General features: G+C 40.2%; 1 protein-coding gene across 4 annotated transcripts in view; it reads left to right on the forward strand.

Moving 5' to 3' along the window:
• Positions 1-17,859, forward strand: part of MCPH1 (microcephalin 1) — a 241,711-nt gene extending 223,852 nt beyond the window's left edge. For 3 of the 4 annotated variants that reach the window (XM_090033401.1, XM_090033411.1, XM_090033454.1), the window contains one exon: positions 14,628-17,859. In XM_090033401.1, coding sequence (XP_089889527.1) covers positions 14,628-14,692 — 65 coding nt within the window. In that variant the 3' untranslated portion in view covers positions 14,693-17,859. The remainder of the gene's footprint in view (positions 1-14,627) is intronic. The other variant, XR_016440311.1, reaches the window with a different exon arrangement.
• Positions 17,860-18,211: the final 352 nt, after the last annotated feature.

Genomic DNA, 18,211 nt, shown 5'->3' on the forward strand with positions numbered 1-18,211 from the left:
CTAATATAAGGGCCATCTGTTGTTGATTTATTAAAGCACTGATTTGTTTAGCTACTTTTATATTTTTATTTTCCTGACTCATCTATAGGCAACATTTTGGAGGTTATTTTTTAAATAAAGAGATACTAGTTAAAGACATTGCTGAGCCTGAATCTCTATTTATGGTTCCATTAAAGGAAACTCTTGTGTCTTAATGCAGCATTTCTCAACCTATGGGTCATGACCCAAAAGCGGTTTGCAAGAATATATGAAAGGGTCATGGTCAAACTTAAAAAATGGATCAACAAACTTAAAACATGGATTCTCCTTTAAAGAAGAAAAATGTGGGAGACCGTGGTTTTTCCCTTGCAAACTGGCAGAGTTCCAGCCTGCAAGAGACTGCGTGGGGGCCCCCCATGCCCCACACTGGGGGCTAGGGGTAAGGGACAGCAAATTGGAAGCAAGGGGCACTGGGTCAGGACTGGCCATTGATGTTTACAAATGGGTCCTGGTACAAGAAAGATTGAAAACTGCTGTCTTAATGAATCTGCATGTGGGATGACTTTGGTGTATGATACGGTAATACCAACAGAATTTAAACCAGGTAGATGCTAGGTTTTTCCCTCCATGGCAGCATAAAGAATTAAAGATTTTTGAAGAAGTGGGATTGACAAGAGGGCAAGGTTGTTTTCTTAATTAATATTTCTGAGCAAGAAGTGTGGTTATCACTGTAGTTTTCTTATTTCCAAAGCTTGTACTTCCAGATAGGGACTAAGTAGGTGAATAAGCTATACACCTTTTGTCAAGAACATTTTGCTCCCGCACTGTGAACCAGTTTCTGAAAAAATGTCTTAGACCTGGAGAAAAGGGAAATGTCAGAAACTGAAGTAACTGGAGTCTGGCTTATTAAAGAACTAATAATGAAGTAACAAATTGTTGTGTTACCCCCTGAGTTCAACAGTGAAATTCTTCTCTCTCCCAGTACTGACCTCTGTAGCTTTTTCCATAGTGTGACTGGTTGAATCTCAGATGGCATGTCTACACGTGCAATTAATGTGCCTGAACTTACTGTGTAGTAAATTCAGTCACATTAAACTGCTCCTGGGCTCATGTTGACACGTGCACCTGGGTCAGGAATAAATTGAGCTAGACAGGAGCAGTGTAGTCCAGGACTACTCCTGCCTTGCTCTTCCCCCCTTCAGCAGCCAGGGGGAGCTCCAGGCTTCTCTGGGTGCCAGCTCAAGGCTGGCAGGGGACACTAGGAGCAGCCCTGGGCTGGCAGGGGACACAGGGGGGTCAGGCATGGGCTCCCAGCTGTGAGGAACTAGATTCACACACCTCTATCTGATCTCCCCATGTGTGGTCTTGTACTACTTCTGCTACTAGAGAACCCTGAGATCTTCCTTCTACCTGGCAACTGCTGCCATAAAAGGAAGTTTGCCTTGTGGGTGGGTAGAGGAGCGACTTGAGCTGAGGAGCTCACCAGATCTTGGCTGAAAGCTCCACCTGACATCAAGCACTCCCTTTCCTGCCCATGTGAGAGAGTGAGTGTGAAGTGAACCCTTGTTGGCACCACTCATCCAAAAATCTTCCTGGCTTGATGCATCACAGGGTGGGCGTATCTCCAAGGGCTCCCAGACTCTGCCAACAAGGGCTCACTTCACACTCTTGCTGTTTGCTCCTAGTCAGTATCTACATGTGTGCTTTGGTGCATTAGTTTAAAGTTCTGTTTTCTAGTACCTATATCTGTTGATACTAGCAAACGGCACTTTAAGTTAATGTACTTTACAGTAATTGCTGTGCACATGTAGATGGTGATGCTTTACTGTACATTAGATTAGTCTAATGTGCAATAAAGCGCATGTGTAAACACACCCAGGGAGTATCATCTTTGTTGCAACATAGTGCAGAGGCTCAACAATAAACATTTAAAACACCAGGTAGCAAGTAACAGGTGGCATTTCAAGGTCATCAGCTTTCCTGTTTGCATGGAGCTTTTACAAAGCTGTTCTATTGTTGATCTGCATGTGAAACAACCCCCTGACCACTAACAAGCAGCCACTTGATCAGGGCTGAGCTGGAACAGAAGACATCGTGAACGAGCTTGGATAGAATGTTCCTTTGAAACTACACAGCAATGTCTGACATGCTATAATGCCCCTCCCCACCCCATCCCCAAGCATGACCTGATATTTTATGTTTACAGTTTTTCAGAATCTGGGGGTTTATAGCAATTGAGTCATTGTATGCTTAATACATGGCAGAACATGAGTACTTGCCTGAGAATGTGTTCTGCTTTCATGTCTGGTTTTTGTGCCCAAAAGCTTGCAAAGAACAATTTTTCTAACTATTTAGTTGGTCTAATAAAAGAGATCAAATTTACCCAAAGAACCTCATCTGCCTGTGTCCTTAGACCGACATGGCTATAACCAACACCCCTTCTACTGCTTTGATAACACTTAAACTATCATAGGGTGCCTTTGGAGAGTTCTATTTGATAAAGATGTGCCCTTATCCAAAATGGACAATGTAAAGACAAAAGGTTTGTTGTCTTTTTCTTTTGTCCTTGATTAAAAAATAATACCATTGTTGTATACACTGTGGATTCAGTCAGTGTTGCCAGCTGAAAAGGTATTTGGGGTTTGGGTTTTTTTCCCTTTTTTGTCCTCCTGGCATTTTTATGCAACTACCTTATGTTAAGGTGTAAAGACACACAGAAAATGGATTGTAAAGGGAATATGACCCACGTGAGCCTGATATCCCATTGTGACATACCCCACTGTAGCAATCACATTTCTTAGCACTTCAAAGTTTTCTGGGACACCTTTTGGGGCAAGTGAGACTTTTTAGACACTACCTTTCAAGTATTTATTCTCAAAATTCAGTCACCTGATATCAACCCAATATAGTTATGATAAAATTGTGAGTAGAGGAGATTAAATCCCATTTTATAGATACATTTGAAAGGAAATAAGTTTTTGATCCAAAATGGTGAATTTTCATAACATTGCAACATTTAATAATATTATCTGCAACATCAGATCATGTAGAAAATGAATCAGTAATAAACACTCAGTAATACTGCACATTGAGGATTTTCCTATTGATTTGAAAGATGACATCATGTCTACATTATAATGCAGGATGTTTACACCTAAATATCAAAAGAACATGGACAGAAACAAAGTGTAAATAAGGTGGGAGAATTTCCTTCACATAAGGATGTCACACAGACCTTGTTACTACAGAATAAAGAACTGACTGCAAAAGGCCAGGTCCATGCACGCACAAACACAATCTTGTTTGCATAAGTCTAATAATTCTTGTTCCAATTCATGAAAGATACAATAACCTACCACATTTCTTCGATATCAAAATTCCAGGAGGCTTTGTCAGTTGTGGCCATAATCCTGACTCCAACCTTTGCCAAAAGACCTCTTCCCTGAATGCTCTGTCTCTGACAAGCTCTTTGATATCTTCTCCTGTGCCAACTATTAAGCATGGAAACAGCTTACTGTAAAATCCATAAAGTCACACTTTGTCCTCTTTTAAGTTTCCTCAAAAGTCTCTTATTCCTTACCACATATAGTAAACTAGGGTTTGATGATGGCTAGGCCGGTAAAGATCTGCCATCAGTGCCACTAACAGACTGAAAATTGGAAACATTAAATTATATTTAGAAGCATGTTACCTCATTCCACTACTCTGGGTTGTCTGGCTCTTTTACCTGCCAAGCCTTGTTTTAAAGATTATATGCCATGAAGCATTATATTTCACATTGTGATGCAACATTGTGTAGCCTTCTGTATTATAAGTATTGAAGAGGAAACAGAAGAGGAGGAAGAAGAGAAGGAAGACGTGATTGTCTATTGGTGTATGGCTCTTTAGTTCTGCAGAGTAAGTAAAGACCTTTTCAGGGAAAAAAGAGAAGTCATATTTTGATGGTTCAGAATAAGATTGTAGAAAATCTTGCAGGTTACTCATTCAGTCATAAGCACAGGAAGTTCAACCTGAAGAAGTATGGAATTACACGTTGTGATTACTGGGGTACAACAATAAACACAGAGCTAAGAGGAATGATGTGCCTGAGGGAATCCAATGTGCCATGCCTTTAGCACTAAATGTAACTTATATCTTGCTGTCTTTACACTTGCATAACTGAATCAAATCCTGGAAATCTGCCTCTTAAAGTTTCAGTTAGGAAAATTCTGGGGTATCAATTCTTAAAACTAGGTAGAGATTTTGTCAAAGACGGCTAAAATTGGATCTGCTCTGAATTTAATGTAATGTGTCACTGCATAAGAAAACCAAAATTATTGAAAACATTATGATAAAATAACTCATGTGGACCTGACCTCTGTGAAGGAGATAAAGGGTTTGCCTCAAATGTCTAATTAAAAAAGGCAGAGGGACACAAACTAAGGATGTACCAGATTTCTTTGATCATTGAATCTTCCTGAATAAGTTCTAAATAGTTAAGCAGTAGACAGCCACTTAAAATTCTCCTAGCTTAGAAATCCAGGTTTTGGGGCACTTTCTACGTTTATATTTAGTTATACACAAAAACGATCATTGCAGAACTCTGAAGTCAGAGCACTTCCTCTTTACAGAGGAGAATTTATATTTTCCCTGACATTACCCAGACAACGCAGGCTTGAATTAAAAATTGTCCCTAAAAGCAGTGTTTTCTAGTCTGGGAATCATTGCTGTTGTTTTATTCCCAGATAAATTCCATATCTTGCTAAATGAACAGAGGAATTACTCTTATGAGTCTACTGATGCAGAACATATTTTGATGCCCATATAGAAGATATTAAGGGTGGGAGGATGTATATAAGGGAGCGTGCACTTTTAAAAAAACATAATTTGGGATTCACCCATCTCTAATTTAATCCAGCTTTCTCCTCTGCATTTTTTTGCTATTTTTGAGACTCCTTTGGTTTAAATATTAGTTCACTTCGGGGTTTGAATTCTTGAGATGTAATTTTAATTTCTTTTATATGCCAACTAGGACATGCAATGCACTGTAAAAATGCTTTGTCTGCCTTTTTATATTCTGAACACTCTCCTTGTTTAAACCCCTCCATCTGAGGAGTAAATTGAACCCAGTTTCTTGCTTCCTAGATGGGCCCTGTAACCACTGCACTAACCATGAGATGTAAAAAGTGGCCAGCAGTCAGTCACGTTTTAAAAGGAAGTGGCTACAACTGTATTTCACTATGTCTTAGATCAGGGGTTGTTTCGGAAAGGGACTAGGTGGTGCATGCAGGCAGGCGGGGATGGAGCACCACCACCCATGACCTTACACTGCCTCCCAGAAGCAGGGCTGGGGGGGAGATGAGGACAGCAGCTCCAGTTTGTGGGCCACACAGGTGCTGCCCTGCTGGCTGGACACAGGGGAGGCGTGGGAGCTTGCACACAGCCAATGCCATCCACCACCCCATGCCACTGCCAAGTGCAAGCGCCACCCCCCAGCTCTGCATCCGGCCACCCTCCACCAGAAGTGTATCCAGAAGTGGTATGTTCCGTTAAAAAGGTTGAAAACCCCTGTTTTAGGTATATTGTGCGTAGGCCTACTAGATTGGGCCCCTCCAGCTCTGTGGTGAAAGAACTCTTAGTTCCATGAAGCTGGGCTTAGGAGGAGGGAAAGTGTACATACCTAGGACCAGAATTGTAGGCACCAAGAGCACTTGGTAGATAGGTATTAGCTGAGTGGAGTCCCATGGGTTGCAGCTTTGGATTTGGTCATCTCAGGCAGATGCAGCCTTAGGGATGGGTGACACGGGCAATTGCCCAGCGTGTCATGGTTGGGAGGTTACCACAAATACGCACACATGTACGCACACATGCATGCACACACACATAGCAGTGCTCTCCCGCACCCGACCTCCCATTCCCTAGCCGTTGCTCAGGAAGAGCTGGGCCAGACAGTGTGGGTGGCTCCAACTCCCCACCAGATTACTCTCTGTGCCCCTGCCCACCTGCCTCTGCCTGCAGCAGCACTGCTGACTAGGTGGGGGGCAGGAGGGGTGCAAAAAGATGAGTTCACCCAGGGCACAAATTTCCCTAAACCAGCTCTGACCTAAAGTCTCAATCCTGCTTTAGGTGCCCAAGTCCTTTATTGGATCTAATCTTTAGGCTTTTTTGAAAAATTTCTGCTGCAGGTAATAGTTTCTCATTTGGAAACACACAGAGATAAGAGTTCAGAAGTAAAAAGCGGTATTAGACACATACTTGAGAAAAGGACACATTTATCTTCCAAACAATTATAAAGGGATCTGGAGTGACAAAGTTTAAATTAAACTAAGTTAATAAAGATGGCTATAGATGATTATTAGATGTCTATAGCTACAAGGATCAGGCGTGCAACTCAAATTACATGTAAAGGGTTTTAAATAAAGTATCTAGAGAAGTATTAGGTAGGGCTCTCAGACTCATTAGGGGGTTGGCTTATGAACCATCCCCACCCATTTGCAAGTATGTAGGCCAGCTCTCCTCCCAGAAATAACATATCTTTTTCCATATACAATCACATAACATCTCTGTATTAACTACAGCAGCTGCCTATATGGAAAAAGTAGCATTAGGAAAATATTTAATGTAATTTTAGCTTCTGCAATTTAATAACTGAAAGTGAAGAAGAGCCAGCACTATGTGATAAATCAACTTGCAGCTGATCAGTTTAAGAGCCTCTGGAGTATAATTCCATCTAAAATATTTCTTTGATATCTCTGCACAAGTAAACCATCCCGTATGCACTGGCTTGGATTTATTAGGGAGGGATTGTTGATTAAACTAGTTAGTACTGTGGGGGTTTTTTATTTCTGCAAGTCATTAACTATGTAACCTAATAGGCCTATTGGTTCATGATACTCCTTTCACCTAAAAGAAAACGAGAGATCTTTTCAAATTGATCAAGAAAACGTGCTTTGTTACTTCTTTAAAGGAAGTAAAAGGATACGTTCTTATAGGGGAACAAGTAAAGCTACCATTTATATTAAATTCTTTGTGCTTTAACAATTTTCTTGTATTTGACTGGAATGGTAAGAAAAACTCTATTTGTTGCAAATGATAGAAAAAAAAATGTTTTCCCCAACCTCCTTCACATACACAAATAATATTGCATAATATAAGAGCCCTTCTCCTAGGCTCTGTGAATAACTGAACAGTACCTTGAGACAATCGGTTTCCATAGTTATGAAATATCAATATCCCCAAGCCACTTTCCTTATGTAAAACTTTGTTTTCAGCTCGTGGTAGCCCACACAAGGATAGCAAATACAGAACTCTGAAAAAACTGGAGTGGTAGCAGTGGGATGGGGGAGAACGTCTGGAGCTTCAGGTTCTTACCCAGCCTCTGCAGGTCTGGGAAGAAGAAAATGCTCTGCTGTGATTCTGAGAAAAAGATTGCTGAATACACACTGATGAAGTTTTTACATAATCTCTGGATGAACTATAAGAAACCAAATATAATGAGCTCTGCAAGTACATTTTCCTATTTCAGTATTTTTATGTGATCATATAAAAAAGATTAATATCCACTTATTTGTACATGTGACTTAACACTTTGTTCTTTTAGTGATATCAGGTGGTACAGCTAAATTTGGCACCCAAAACAGGTATTGGAACTACATAGAAATTCCCTTTACTCATTTTATTTTCTATCTTACATCTTCTCCTTTACAGGATGAATTCACTCCCACCAGAGATAGCATGTGGTGATGGCAACCTAAGCTAGTGTCATCTACTTTGTGGAGTTCATATCATAGATGAGGAAAAGTCTTAGGTTGCAAAATGGTGAATGCAAACTCTGGAATCAGTTACCTGTCTTGCTAAGTATGATCTATAGATCATCTTACAGAGACTTTGGAAGATGATCCCCCTTATTTTCCACCCTGTATTTTCAGTAATTGAGACTAAAGTTGAACTTTAAGATCTTTAAGAAGTAGAGCTGATTCTCATGAACATATGATGGGAAAGTGTGAGATATACTTGCCTGTACCATTGCAGAAGGAGAACGCCTCTTTGGGGGGAAAAAAGCCCAGTGCTGTCTCATGTTATGTTTGGAGCAATATATATCATTATCAGCAATGAAGCTGTAAATGACTGCACTAATGCCAATAGGGAAGCCATATGGTAAGTCTGTTTATTAGAGCACAGAACTGCTTAGTTCCCTTTAAGACTCTTTTTATTTCCCTTAGAATGCTGCTGAGTAGTTGGGAGAAATATAGAAATGTTAATAAAATGATTTATGAAGTTAGTCATATTGTTTCCATACACTGAAATATCTTGATAAAGAAAATAGCTTATTTTTATTGAAAACACATTTGTATAAAAAAATTATGTGGCTGAACTCTTAATTCTTGCTCTTTCAAAAACAAAGGAGGCTGGAATGAAAATAATTTATTTATGCCTAGTGGTGGGAAGAGAAGATGAAGAACTAGGCCCTTGTTGAAATGGGACATGGACTTGATAACACAAAACCATGAGCAATGAGATTTTGCAATGCCAAACTTGCTAGAGGTGGTTGAGAATGTTTAGATATTCCACAATCAGTTACGGAAAGCGTTGATTCACTGAAACCTACATTTTTGATCCTCTGAGTTTCTTGGTCTAGAAGGGAATGGGAGGAAGGCACAGGATGTAGGGAGTGCAGACAGACCAGCGGAGCATGGGCTTGAACACCATCTCTGACATCCCAGAAAGTCCCCTAACCACTAGTGTATGGGCCATTCCTAGGTGAGTGGTTTTCCACAAAGACTTACTGAAATTCTTCTTTTCATTCCAGTACCAAACTCTAGCAAATTTTCACATTTATGTGAAATGGAATTCTTATTTTCTAGGCAGCCCTAAAATGTGCACCTAGTAATATCCAGTTAATTCAGAAATAGAGGCTAGCCAAACCAGAATCATGGGGCACCTATACATGAGCAGCAAGGCTGCTCCTATGTGCTATAATTATTCAACTAGTCAAATCTATTGGAGCAAGCACGCTCCAGCAGCCTCCAGCATCTCGTGTATCGGCATCCCCACGCTTCAAAATGGTGGCAGGGATGCTCTAACTAAGGCTTGTTCAATGAGCTTTAAAACATCCCTGCCACCATTTTGAAGTGGGGGGATGCCGATACACAGGACGCTCTGGGTACTTTAATTAGAGCGGATCTCAGGAGGCCTGTACACGAGCACCAAGGCTGCTCTAAGTAAGGTGCCACCGGCTCCCAGAACACAGGTATAAATGCACAATAGATGCAGCCTTCCCATGTGTAGTGAAATTAGATCAAGTGGAACCAGATCCCAAGCAACTCCAGGTTTGGGCTTTGATTATGCAAAAAACCATCTTACCCCACTTTTACTCACCTGGACATAAATGGTAATAGTGTAAATATTTTAAATATAGCTCTGAGGGCCAGGCCCTTTTGAGAACAAGAACCAAATTTATGCTGTGACTTAGTGAAATCATTCTGGGTGTACTTCCATGTGACTGAACTGAATTTAACTGTAAGTATGTAAAATCCCCATTCTGCTATACTTGAAAGGGAAAATAATAGTGAGGAAAAGGAGATGATACATTTTACTGTCCACCACATCACCAACCTTTCTCATTTTTCATAGAAACTCTTCCTTGTTCCATGATTTTGCTTAAGTCCCAGCACACTTACTTGTTCCTCACTAAGTGTAGGTAGAGCAGAAACAAGTTTAGCACCCTTGGGACAAACATACTTGTCATTAAGGCTTTAAGGCTGAATTGCAGAACATTACCAAACTGGTCCATATTAAGTAAAAGAATACAAAAATATGTTTACAAGCTACCCTCATTGTAAACATCATCATCAGGGATCCTGGTTTTCCTTGACAAAAAAAAAAATCCCCAATTTTCAGTTTAAAAATGAAACTCCATAATGGGGTTTCATTTTAATCACGGAAAAATGTGGATTTTGGATTACTTTTTTTAACCAAAAATTGGGGATTTTTTTTTATCAGAGAAAATCAGGAACCCTGATAATCATTCAATAGCTGCAAATTGCCAAAGGAAGTAATTAAATAGGGTAACTCTCCATTTTGAAGCTGCCTTGAGTTTAAAACTATAGAGAGACGTAATTAATTTTAAGAAGTATTGTGACTCCATACAGAGCCTGTGGCAGAAGGCCACCTCTGTTTCTCCCTATAAACTCTGCTCTGTGACAATTTGGTTAGGATGGGCCCAGCAGAGGATACACCCCTTACCCTATCTCTTTAGGTTACCTGAGCTGGATACATTCCTGAGGGAGGGGGGAAACCTGCTCCCTCTGCCTACCTGACTGGCATCACATACCTGGGTGAGGGGCTTGGGCTCCCTGGGGAGCTAGGAACTGCCAGCCTGCCCAACACCTAGTGATGCATTTCAAATTGGTTGGCTGACAGCCAACAGGTGCTGGCCTCCATTGGACCAGGCAAATGTGGTCACAAGGGCTATATAAATTAAGGACTGCCCAGGAAGAAGGGGGCAGCAGCCATGAGAAAGACTCAGAGAGAGAAGAGCTGGACCATCTGAAACTTGCTCTCTCTCAAAACTCATGATCAAGGAACTGCCTGCCTCCAGAGGGAATCTCCACCTGCCTCTGGATGATACTTGTGAGTAAGCTACCTGAGATCTAACTAGATATATAGCTTGTAGTAACTAAGATGTGTAATTAAAGGCTACCCAGCCATGGGAGTTTGCTCCATGGGATTTCTCTGATATTGCTCTACCCTGTACCCTATTCCAACCCTACCCCTTGTAACCAATAAAGTTCTCCTTTGTACCTAATCTGGGAGACTTGTTGGTAGTGGATCTAGATTATGCTTTGGGGTCCCCTTGGTTCAGCTGACTAAGGGAGACCACTAGTTGTGCTTCTGACTGAGGGAAGCACCTCAAGTTCTTGAAGTAAATCAAGTACCCTCGAGGGCTACTAGGCCTGTGTTTCCCAGGGGGCACAGAGCCAGAATCAAGCCCAGCCCTGGGTGGTGAGAGTGGAACCCCCAGGCTTGTGGGTGTGCTCCAGGAAGGGGGTTGGCCAGACTTGAGGTGCACCCAGGGAAGCACTCAGAGCCTAGAAAGTGGTGCAGTGAGGTGGGTGGCTCAACGCAGGAGCACCCTCTACTGACCTGCCACAGAGCCATAGCTGGAGTCAGAGATAGTTTGAGGCTTAGCTGACCGTGATGCTATGCAAGGTGTTTTGTTTTACTATCTGATTTTTAAAGAGAAGATATACAAAATAATTTGTTCCAGTTTCACTTGTCTGTTGATTTCAGAACTCAGGGGTCTGTTTCCTCCTTATCAATTACGGATGCTGCAATCAGGACAACCAGGCAAGCAGTATTCTGGGGCTACAGGCATAAATACGATAGCAAAAATGTCAGTGTTATGAGTTCACTGCAGGAGCAAATAGCAACAGGAATATCTTCGAACAAGTATAAAGTCAATAGCACACTTTTTCATTCAAACCTGTTTAAGTGCTTCACACAAGCCGAAAGAACTACTATATTTTCTCACATATAATACATACTTCCCCCCACCCTCAGTGGGGTACATGCATTAAGTGGGAATGTTGTTTTCTTTGCTGGAAAAGAAGCAAGCCTGGAAACACTGTGTATCTCATGCAGCTTGCCAAGATGCCTGCTGTTTGTCTGGCTTCATAAGCTGAAGGGGCAGAGTCCTGTGTTAACTATCTCATAAGGTAGGGTAGATATTAACCCTCTAACAGCCACAGCTAGTGGCCAAGATCTGTAGGTTGTGCCTGAAGCAACAAGTGGGCTGCTGGTAGTACCTTGACAAGGCTAGTGATGCGGAAACAATACTTTATTTACAGGAACTTATATTAAAAACTATTTAGAGTAGAGAACTAACAGTCTTGCTGCACCCCTTGTAATGCTCTGGGGCCCAACTTTGTGTGACACACAGTAAGTCTTCTTGGGAACATAGAGGCTGCTTGCAGATATTAAAAAAAAAAAAAAAAAAAGCAGTGCTTTAATTTAAACTTGGTGCATTCCCACACCCAGCCCAGCACAGGCCCAAAAGAGGCAGCACCACAGTTAGATTGGGCTGACCCAACATCTTTATAGATCTGGTGCTTAAGTGGGGCTTTTTTGGTGCTTTTATTTAATAGCTGATTGAATCGGCTATTAGCTAAAAGAACCAAAAAGCCCCACTGAAGTGCCCAATCTATACAGATGCTGCAGAGCTGGGTTGAAGTAACCCAATGCTTCTTCCAGTAAAGTGTGGGGTTTTTTGTTTGGTTGATTAATTTTAATGTCTGCAAGCAACCAGAGAGTCTAGAAAGGGTGGCATCCCAGGAGGCAACCTGAATGAGGAAGCAAGCACTTTCTGGTGTTGCAAGAAATGCATGCTGCCTGCTGCCATACCCAGACTGGCTCTTGGGATGCCACCCCTCCTGGACACACTGTCTCCAGGACTTATTGTATATCACACAGTTGTCTATGACTGGAAAAAAATCTTTTCTTCTACATTCTGCCTTCTAAAAGCAAGGTGTATATTTACTTGGGAGCATGTTGTAGGCAAAAAAATATGGTATTGGAAACAGAAAATGGGATTCAGACACAAAACATAAAATGGGACATTTTTTAAAATGTTGGTAGGTACAAACTGCGATCCCAAATTCAATGGGCTTCACCTGAACTTTCGGACAATGCGTAGGCTTTTTTATATCTAGCTCTAAAATGAGCCAAACTGAAACTCCCAGAACCAATTCAATTCTCAAACTGGGAGAAAAGTTTGATGTCCATATCTCCAAAGTTTGATATCCAAACTTCACAACCCATGAAATCTCAAATTTTAAATGTAATACAATTGAGACCTTCCTCCCAAAAATAAAAGAACCTTCTTTAAGGAGCCTACCTGACTGAAATGTGTAGCTCATATGTGTAGGTTCAGGTAAATGCTTGTAGTAACACATATGTATGTATGTACTAATAGAAGGATGTTGTAGAGTTGTGTAGTTAAAAGTTTTGGTGCAGAAAAGAAAAACCTTGATGTCATTTTTTTATATCCTACCAATGCGGTATAATTTAGTGTATTTTTTTAGAGATTTTAAACTGTAATATGAGAATAATGCACGAGAGTAACAATTTACATTTGTATGCTAATAGGTATTTATGTTATACTGTAGTAGAAATGTCTATCCAAATGATCAAAATAGCATAACTATAGCACTCTATCATATTATCCTATGAATAAAAATGTATTTTAACTTGTTTTCTGTGTTAAGCACATTTGAAATCAGAGGTAACAATAATATTTAGATATTTTTCTCTGATTAGTATACAATTGATAACAGTGCTGTAAAAAAGATCTGTCATTACTCTGTACTTTGCTCCAAATATTTCAGGCCATCATTTAAAAGATGCCAATTACTAAACTAAATTGTCCAAAACTTTTAAGGAAAAATGACATTTTTTAAAAAATGTACTTTCTGTTGTGCAAAAAAAAATAAGACTAATTCACTCCTTCCTTCAGTCTAGAGACCAAATCCAGCAGTATCTTTATTTGTGGAACACACACACCAGGATTTATAGGATTATACACTGATTTAAACAAAGAAAATAATATATAATACACCTGATGTGGCATGCAAAAATGAGTAATGATGTCTATGCAAGATCATTATCAAAAGGCGTCAGAGGGAAAGTTCTCAAGAAAGATTTAAACAAAAGAAGGGTCTGATATGGGAAACCAGGTAGATATAGTAATTTGTTTTTAATATTCTGGGGTTTAAATACATTTCTGCAGGTTAATAACTGGTTCTTCAGACATAGATGTTTAAGTAATTCCAGCTGGAATGACAAAGCTTAAGGTAACTCAACAGTGTTGGCATTTCATACTGGTGTGGATTTTCTGTAACAATATCAAAAACCTTAAAGCAAAAATCCTCTCTCAGTCAGAGACTGCCAGGTTGCAGTTGAAAAGAGGTGAAGAAACAAGAAGTTTAAGTACTTCAGCCCTGATCTTTCAAGAAGCCAACCAACTCCAAATGAAACCCCTAGGTTCTCCTGGCTGTGTCTTCAGCTTTGGATCACACTTTCCTCTAGCTCCTCTTGGAAAACATAGACGAGAAAGAAACCATGAAAAATAAAACTATAAGAAAAATGAACATATACATGAAAATAATTATATCAAGTGCCTTATAGCACTATTAATCAAAGGTAGTAATAACCAAGCCCTATCCCTTATAACAGTAGGGGCCAACCTTTTTGGCAGGCATGCCACAACTGCACCTTCCCTGAATGCTATTCCAATCCTTTTCCCCTATGCAATCTGTTGCTCTGCTTTTTGCTTCCTGCTCTGTGCTGCCTTCCTGATCTACTCTGCTTGTTGCTGCCTGCCCTGTGCTCCCTGCCAGACCTGCTACCGCATTGCGTGTCCCATCCCTGGTCTTCTGCATGCCACACACAGAGGCTGCCCATGCCATTTGTGGCATGCATGCTACAGATTGGTCACCCCAGTCTTACAACAATGGTGACTGGTCTCTTCCAGGAATAGGCCACTTAGTAAAAGGAAATAAAAAGTTAATGTTACTGCTTTCCGAATGTAACGTGTTTATTTGCATTGCTGACACTGCATGGTTGTATTTATCTAGTTGTATTTATCAAGTTTCCTGTTTTCTCTTTTTCAGTTTTCAGAAATGTTTGCAAATGGCTATCTGACCCCTGGCACCCCCAGATACCCTTAATCATTTAGCGGATGGATCAAAGCATAAGGAGCTCTTTCAATAAGATTTCTGACTTCACCCTTTCAACCCAAAGAATAACTATAAATAGATGATAATGTCCACAGTCCTAGTGCTGCTATAAATAGTTCTAAACATTTTCCCACTTCATGCTTTTGAAAAGAACATTCTCCATTTCCTTTCTTGGAGAACCCCTGGGAACAACACTAGATCACAACTCAGAAAATATGTATATTAGCAGAACTTAACAAAGCATAGTTAGCAAATTTGGTAACAGCAGCTCTCAGCTTGATTTTTGTACAAGAAAAGAGTCCAAATGCATTTGGTAACAAGTTTATTTTCTTATTCACAACAATATATCTGAGCCACCCTTTTGTTGTCTGTGTTTTCACATCGGCCACAACAATATTTTTAAGAAATTATTTTTTTACAGCTGCACAAGTGATTGTGAAAGTATTCATGGGATTTAGCGTTCAATAGCTCTAGCACTAAAGGAAAACACATCGCTTCACATTCTTTTAAAGTATAAATACAACAGCCTTCTAGAGAGATCTGTCTGACTATAACATTTAAAGCAGGGGTTTAAGGTTTTCCCATGATAGCAGGATCCTCAGCTGCAGGCTAAGTGCTTTCTGAGATTGCCTTGTTCAGTCTCCAGAGGAGGTGCCCACTACCTGAGCTGTTGCTCCCCCTGCCGGCTAAGCCAATCAGGAAAAAGGGTTTGACTGAAAAGGAAAGTATTCTTAGTTGCCTTCTGAAGTGTGACATGGCAGCACCAGGACACAAAGTTATAAAAAAAAAAAAAAAAAAAAGTTCTGTGACTATATATAACAATGAAAGCCAAGGCTGCCTCCTGATATAATACCCGTGTCACAGAAAGAAACAACGAAGAAAAATATGCATTCATTTTTGTGCAAATTAAGTCAATTGTAAAAAGATATGGAAACATGAAAGCTTGTAAATCTGAAGCCCAGGAGGAACTATTTGTAAAGAAAAACCATCTAATTGTTGCAAGGTAAATGTGATGAATATGGTTCCCTACTATTTTGCCCTTCACGTTGTTATATTGCTTTCTTATCTTGCTTTCCACTCCTTCAGTCCTTTTAAGATAATAAACTGCAAAGGCTTAAATATTTGTTCTAGTCTGAATGTAGAGCAATTGGAAATTGGTAACCAGAAAAGATTGTTACAAAGGATGATAAGAAATTTTGTTTTTCAAAGAAAGCTGATCAGACACCTTCTGATAGATGGGCTTTTGCAGCATTCTATTTCCCCAGCACAGCTTCCAGCTGAAACATTTTGAACATACAGTCTGTTTCTGAGTGTCAGAAAATTTATTCGGAATGGCTCAAAAAGAAAGTATTCATGTGAAAACAAACTCCCAGATGCCTTTATATCATTACAAAATACAGAGCGGTTCTCTGAGAGTTTCATGCATGGCTTACATGTATGCAAAGAACAGTAATGAAAGACCAGATTCAAAATAAACATTTTAAAATTGGTCCAAAGAACTGGCAGTGATGTAGAGTTCCTAATATTAGATGGCAATGACTTCTGTAAACAAGGAGCATGAGAAGAGAAAACCCTAGCCCCACAGGACTCCAGCAACTGAAGACAACCTCTGCTCTGCGAGGTGTAAAAAACTGTGATGACTGAGATAAACTCATCTACTGCATACTTGGACCCCCTCCCAACTCACCAGGCAGAATGGATTGTAAGTTGTGATCAAAATCAACAAGGGATGTACCATGAATCCAGGTTTGCTTTGATTTAGTCTCTGTAAGTTTGATAAACATTACTGGTATATTACTAAATCACAGACACATTATATATAGTTATGCATGCCACAAAGAAGGGACAGAATTAAAAATTACATCCATTTCTAAGGAAAAACCTGGGGTTTCTTTTGGTATATTTTCATATCTGTATATCTATATATATTTTCTTAGCTCAAATTCAGCTAGAGTGTGGACATATATATATAACCACAGCCTCTCCATTAATTCATAGCATGGTGTGTGAACTATCACAGAGTCATAAATAACAGTAATGGAAGGAAAGTCAAGAGGTCATCCAATCTATCCCCTTGCAAGACAGGAAGTCCCATACCAGCAGATTAGTCATAAAATCCAGAGTTGATGACTTCAGCCACAGGTTGGAAACAACCATTTACACAGTGAAGGGCAAAGACCCTACCTATTCCACATTGGCTCATTTTCACTGCCTCTGTTCATATGTGCCTAGATTTGTGATCAGTGATGTGGTCAGCTAGAACTGTGAGGAAGATGGCAAATTCTTAAAAGCTCAGAAGGTTTGGCTTTGTATGTGGACAGAGGGAGGCCAGTTTGGCCTCCTTTCAAACCATTGCTCTAGACTTTGCCAAAACTGAAAGGAAATTTTTCTTAGCTTAAATTCAGCCTCTGTGTGGAGATATAGAAACTCTCTCTCTGTCACAGTTGGTCAGCCTTAGGGTGAGATGACCACTAAGTACACTCTAGTCCCCTTCCAAAATACTTGGTCCTTCACAGGTTGTCTGTATATTAAGGCTATTGTGAGGGTAGTACGAAGGGATAGATAAGTCCCACTATTTTGATGGTCAATAACAAATGACAGTTGTGAGAGAGGCAAGGGTTTTTGCAGGTGGTATCTTTTAACAGATCAACTTTGTAAGGATATAGACAAGCTTTCAGACTCAATTTGTATACTTGGCATGGATATAAACAAGCTTTTGGGCACCATGTACCTTTTCTTAGGTCTAGTTACATCTCAGATGAGACCTAAGGAAGAGTACGTGCCCCAAAGCTTGTCTGTATCTCTACCAACCATACAGTTGGTCCAATAGAAGATATCACCCACAAAAATCCTTGTCTCTTGAATTTTTTCTTGGATCATGAGGGCTACACCATCACCCCAACACTTCAAAAAAAGTCATGATATCTTTCTGTCTACCTACAGGGAGAACAGCTTGCTGAATGGAATTCTCACTTGGAGCGTTCTTTGACATCATTGCACCTTGTAGTCTGTATTGGCAGGTTAAAGAACAAGTTTTCCTTTATGACAGCAGCCACAAAGAGTTGTTGATGTAAAAAAAAAATCTTGTAAACATCATTCCCTCTAATTTCCAAACATATGAGGAAAATAACTGTAATTCTGTGTAAGCCAGAAGGTACCAAGTGATGAGTACCACCCAAAATGACCAGGGATAGTTTTATGGTTGTTGCAGAGATAAAAGAGTCGAGCAAAATCTGTGCCATGGGTTTCATTTTTATCATCTCATGCTAATTATTTTTAATTCTCTGAAAACATTAATTTTTAATGCCCTTTGACAGAAGTACCTCTACTGGAATCTATCTATCAGTGACTCCGCCATCCTGTGATGGGCCAACTGCCTGCCTTCTCTCCTGCCATGCCTTGATCTTGATTAATTAATGGATGTTAATTAGAGGAAGGCTGCCCATTTATTTGTCCTGGTGCCAGGGGCTGCTATCTGCGGCTCCTTTTTTTCCTCCCCTACACTGCAGCCCAAGCCT

This window comes from Crocodylus siamensis, chromosome 1 (assembly GCF_052110815.1).
Source record: "Crocodylus siamensis isolate JL-2025a chromosome 1, ASM5211081v1, whole genome shotgun sequence".
NCBI lineage: Eukaryota > Metazoa > Chordata > Crocodylia > Crocodylidae > Crocodylus > Crocodylus siamensis.